General features: G+C 32.2%; 1 protein-coding gene across 1 annotated transcript in view; it reads left to right on the forward strand.

The window, feature by feature from the left end:
- The window catches only part of ZC2HC1A (zinc finger, C2HC-type containing 1A), a 53,856-nt gene that overhangs the window by 26,022 nt on the left and 21,748 nt on the right, over positions 1–6,086 (forward strand). Inside the window, exons 6-7 of the mRNA XM_011989070.1 lie at positions 3,928–4,027; positions 4,942–5,041. Of these exons, the coding sequence (XP_011844460.1) occupies positions 3,928–4,027; positions 4,942–5,041 (200 nt within the window). The remainder of the gene's footprint in view (positions 1–3,927; positions 4,028–4,941; positions 5,042–6,086) is intronic.

Below are 6,086 nucleotides of genomic sequence, written 5' to 3' on the forward strand. Positions count from 1 at the left end.
TTTCACATATGTAACTCTAGACATTATAAGCCTATCAGTACTCTTGATTTGTATTGTTATACTTACTGCTTTATTATATATATTTATTGAAATTATAAATTTGCAGATTATAGTTATATATATTATGGGGTACAAAGTGATATTATGATTCATGAATTCAATGTGGAATGATGAAATCAAGCTAATTAACATACTGTCACCTCAAGTACTTACCATTTTTTGTGGTAAGAACATTTGAAAATGTTTTCTCTTTGCAATTTTGAAAGGTATGATATATTATCATTTAGTGTATTCACCATGCTATGCAGTATATCTCAAAATAAAGACCACAACAAAAACTTACGCCTTTGACCATCATCTTCTCCTTATTCTTTCCCCCCTTTCCCCCTCATTCTAGCCTCTGGTAACTACCATTCAGTTCTTTGCTGCTTAGAGTTCCATTGTTTTAGATTCTACGTGTAAGTGAGGACATGTGGTATTCATATGCCTATGCCTGGCTTAATTTCTCCAATTCCAATCCCTATACTTCAGTCTTATTTATTATTATTATTATTTAATCCTTAACTACTAAATCTGCCACCTGTGTTCATTTGCAGTTAGTTTCTGTTGACTTGACATTTTTGCTAATATGGATCATGTTTTCTGTTTCTTTGCTAGTAATGTTTGGTTGAAAACTAGACATGACATGGTAGGTAATATATATCAATTTCTGTTTTGTTTTTTTGCAGTGTTTTTACTTTCTTTCCTTTTTTAGGCGGGGAGCAGTAAGGAGGTCTAAATGTAGGTGGTTAAATCCAGGGTGTACAGTGTAGGTTTTCCAGTGGTTTCCAGTCATCTGTTTTGTTGTAACTGCTATCTGTAGGATGGTTATATAGGCACTTCACTCCTCCAACATTGAGCTTGTAATTTGTTATTGTGTTTTTAATTTCTTGCAGTTGGCTGACTATTTTTCTAATTTCCTATTTTTTTATAGTTTGTAATTTTCTATTAACATATTCATAGTTGTCTCCTATTTCTTTAAATGTAGTACTCATAATTGTTGTAATGTATGTCTGATAATTATAGTAGTATCCGGTGACCTGTATGGATATGTTCCTTGTTTTTTTTTCTGATTCAGGTTCCTTATATCCTTATTTCCCTGATTATTATTGATCTTTGCTGCTGGTTACAAGTGAAAAATTACTCGTGATTATCGCTCATGTCTTCTTCCAGAGAAGATGTGTGCTTATTCCTTTTAGGTATCTATGAGTATTATCAGTCTGGAAACATTTGAAAACAAATTATTGACTTAGTTTGCTTGACCAGCCTAATAAGGCAAATTTATACAGCAAATCCGTGTGATGTTCAGGTCGTTATTACAATCCCACATGGTTTGGCCTGGGAATTTCTTCTTTTCCTCTCATTTGACATTCAATGCTTTTACAATGATTTCTTATTCTTTCCTGAACATTTTCAGTTGTTAGTTGAAAGGCTGGTCTAAATAGTAAATTCTACCATTTTGTCAGAAATGGATGACCTGCAGGTTCTTTAGACTTTTTCCAATTTCATTAGTCATTAGTCTTTGTATAAATATTTTTGTAAGGAAATGTATGAGGTTTGTGAGCAGCATAAAAACACAAAATAATAATTACCAAATAATAATGAATGAAAGAAATATGTTTAATATAATTGTATAAAATGATTTCATTCTCCTCATCATTAAAATAGATTTATATAAAATTATTGGTTGATAGAGTCATTCTGAAAGTCTTCATAATAACACACAAAACTGTTGATTGATAGAGTCATTCTGAAAGTCTTTATATACCAGTAGACTTTCAGCTTGATGTTGTAGAATAGACAGAATATAGCTCAGAAAGGAAGGAGTCAGATTATCTAGGTCAGGGAAACAGCAAGATACCGAGGGAGAGGTGAATAATGTTTTATACAAGTGGTATTCGGAAAGGAAACTAACCTGACTAGTTCTTGTTGAAAGTAATGGGAAATATTATAGGATATAGATAAGGTTGTTCTAGCTTCTGAGTATCTCAGAAAAGTCAACAATAAAATTTAGTAAAATTGTGGGAAGTCTTATGTAGAGAGGAGAAAAGCAAAACATTTTTTGGAGACATGTTCTGCCTAAGTATTTGTAAGCCATTAAGTTGTTAATAATTTCTATTATAAACATAAACATCTTCAGTCTCCATTATGTAATGCTACCAGAAACCTTTCTGCCTGTGTCCTGCCTAAAGACTTGACCTCTCAATATGTAATAGGCCACATCAGCGCACTTTGTTTATGCTAATCATTTTGCTCTTTGTTGATTGTTTGCACAATTTGAATGGGCCAACAGTCCTGTTTCCTAATCTGATTTTGTAAACTCTGTTTTTATAGACATACCTCTCATAGTTTGACAAATCTTTGTTAGATCTTTTTTTTTTTCCCCATTGCTATAATTTTAAGTTTTTTTCTAATGTATCTTTCTCTCTCCCTATTTATATAGTGGCCCAGAAGCCCTTTTAAACTAGAAGCACTTCTAAGATTTAAAAAAATCAGTATCATTATATGGTTCATCTCCCAAAGTCTCATAGACATTTGTTAATTTGAAAGACATTTACTGAAAGTTTCGGTTTTCTGTTTTTCAGATGCTGGCATAATAGTGCAAAATGTGCATGCTACTTTTTTAGTGTGATCCTTTATCAAGATGTAACTTTTTAAAAATTCACATGCAGAGTTAGAAGGATATAATGTTTGACTTAAAAATTGATTTTAGCTAGCTATTTTTGGTAGTAGTGCATCTTAAATTTTATATTGATTATTGGTTATAAAATATGATTTTATCTTTGAAAATGATGTTTAAAACCAATTTTTCACATGAAATCTTGAACCGTATTGGGCTAAATTCCAAGCACATATGCAAGTATGATTTTCACCTTATGGTTGAAGCATTGGGCTAGAACCAGCATGAGTGTAAATTCTTGCTCTGTTGTGAAGTTGGGGCATAACCCTGGGCAAGTTCATTTCTTGCTGTTGAAGCAGGTGACCAGTAAAATACATTTATAGTCAGGTAACTGAGCAAAATTTGGCTCAAAAAGACAAAGTAAAATAAAATTAATAAAGATATCTCTTTAGACAAGTAGAGAAATATAAAAATCCAAGATAAGCTGAAATATCTTATGTCAATCCATACTCCATTAATTTAAGGTGGTCTGGTGAGGATAGTGACGCCAGAATTAGCTCTTTCTCTTCATATCGGGGAAATCCATAAGACAGCTGTTGTAAAACTTGTTCAGGTAATAGGTCATCTTATGATTTTTATCAGTAGGAAATATGGCTGAATTATATGTATGGAATATAAAACCACATCCAGGAACACGTAAAAATCTTAACCTTTAGAGCTGCACCACCAAGTGAGCATCACCAGCTGTTTCTAAGTTTTTCTACTAATGTTTGTTTGGTGATTACAATCTTAACTTTGAGGAAGTATTTTCCATTAGACCTTTTTTTCTTTTTCCTGTGAACTGGAAAAGTTACTGTTAGTTTGTTTTAGCAGTGGAACATCTGAGAGGGAGTCTATTTTAGAAAACTTTCGAGGTGACATATTTTAATCTATACTTCCTCAGTTTGTATAATTCAGTAGCTAATAAAAAGACTGTTCATTTAAGGGAATGTGAGCTATTTCTTTCCAATTTTTTTTTTACTGTGGTATAATACATGTAGCAGAAACTTTACCATCTTAATCATTTTTGAGAGTACAATTCAGTGTATACTTACAAGTGTATTAATACATTAGTGATGTGCAACCATCATCACCATTCATCTCCATAACTCTTTCCATCTTATAAGACCGAAATCCTAAATCCAAAGAATGTTAAGTTTTGAACCACTAGTTTACAATCCATAATCAAAAAGTGATGTTGATTAAAAAATTTTTTTTCATTATTTTAGTATAAGCCACCCGCACTTAAAAAGTCAAATTCTCCTGGAACTGCATCATCAGGATCTTCACGATTACCGCAGCCAAGTGGCACTGGCAAAACTGTTGTAGGTAATGATAGCCGTAAAGCAACTTGATTTGTTTTTAAAACCATGTTGGCAGAGCAGGAAATAAAGATAGTGGTCTATTCTGGAGTATTAAGATAGATTTATAATTAAGAAGAGATGTGGAGGATAAGTAATTATTTCTGAAAATAAAATGACTTTGAGTAGTTTCTACTTTTAACTTTTTTTTTTTTTTTTTTTGAGACGGGGTCTTGCTCTGTCGCCCAGGCTGGAGTGCAGTGGTGCAATGTCGGCTCACTGCAACCTCCGCTTCCCAGGTTCGAGTGATTCTCCTGCCTTAGCCTCCTGAGTAGCTAGGACTATAGGTGGATGCCACCATGCCCACCTAATTTTTTCTATTTTTAATAGAGATGGGGTTTCACCAAGTTAGCCAGGATAGTCTCAATCTCCTGAACTTGTGATCCCCCAACCTCAGCTTCCCAAAGTGCTGAGATTACTGGCGTGAGCCACCGCGGTGCCTGGCCATTTATTTTGTTGTTTTTTCAGCTTAAATGTTTGCCCCAGATGTTGTTATTGATGTATCACCTGTTTAGAATAGTCAGCCCAGTACTTTCTTGATTCTTTGATCCAGAATTTCCCTCTCATTTTACACTAGCTCTTCATAGCTTTCTGAACTTGGCAATTGTTCTTAGTAGACAAATACTTAATAGTTAGAAGAAGATATGGACCACTGATATGTACCTTTATTTATATATAAATTATAAGAAAGAAATTTAGAAATTAGAATTGAAGGATGCTATATATTGTCCCCTGGAAATGCCATTTAAAAAATGTCTTCAATGAAAATTTGATTTATAGTTACAAAGATTATTATGAAATCATTGTTTTCTTTGTTAGATGCTCTGTTTTATGTAACTTTTTTTTAGAGTATTGTTAAAAATAATGCTTTTTTATTATAAGGTGTGCCTTCAGGCAAGGTGTCTTCAAGTAGCAGCTCTTTGGGAAACAAACTTCAGACCTTATCTCCCTCTCATAAAGGGATAGCAGCCCCTCATGCAGGGTAAGTCTACATTGGATATAATTATTAGTGGTATATCATTAAATGATACTAAAGTTTTATTATGTTTTGATCATTGCTTTTTCATTAATCTTCATTTCCAAAGTTCATTTGTCTTTTAACATTTTTCTGGTCAGGAGCACACTCACTGCTGTTGAGTATCTAAATTTGTATAACCATTTTAGAAAATAATCTGATATTAAAAGCCTTAGAAATCATAACTTAAATTGAATAATTTTACTTCTGGGAATTTAGTCTAAGGAAATAAATTGAAATGTTGAAGATTTTTATACTAACTATAATTTACTAAGCACTATGTATCAGGCACTGTGCTAGACATTTTGCATATATTTTTGTTAAAACCACTTCATAATCAAGAGATAAGATCAGAGAAGCTCAGTTTGCTCAAAGCCACATAGCTGTTAAAGTTAGAAGCAATATATAAATTGGGATCTCTTTGACTGTAAACATTAGACTCTTTTCACGTTTTTATTATAATGTTAAGAATAAATCACCAAAATGTCTAGCTTTGTTTGAATAGTAAATTATGAAAATCTATAAAGGGATATTTTGCAACTATAGTATGTATATACATTTTAATAAGGTGATTCTGTTAAGAGAAAAGTGTTAGCTACTAAACTCTATGTATAGTATGATAGAAACAGTGGGGTGATTCTCTTAATTTAATGCTTTTTTATATTTTTCTACAGTTATATTTATATGGCTTTTAATGAAGTATATAAACTTTCAATAGTTATGGGAAAAATTGTAACAGTGGAGATATTAATATAAGGCCATATATTTTTAGAAATTTACCTATTTTGTATTTTGATATATCAGAAAATTAAGGGATTGCTACTGGACCATTAGAATGAAGGTGTATGTCTATATCTTTACATATACTAGTACAGTTGATTAATGAAATACAGCACACATTATTTTCTTTTTTAAATTTTAACTTTTAAGTTCAGGGATACAAGTGCAGGTTTGTTACATAGGTAAACTTGTGTCATAGGGGGTTTGTTGTATGGATTATTTCATCATCCAG

Source organism: Mandrillus leucophaeus, unplaced genomic scaffold, assembly GCF_000951045.1.
Source record: "Mandrillus leucophaeus isolate KB7577 unplaced genomic scaffold, Mleu.le_1.0 Scaffold346, whole genome shotgun sequence".
NCBI classification, from domain to species: Eukaryota; Metazoa; Chordata; class Mammalia; order Primates; family Cercopithecidae; genus Mandrillus; species Mandrillus leucophaeus.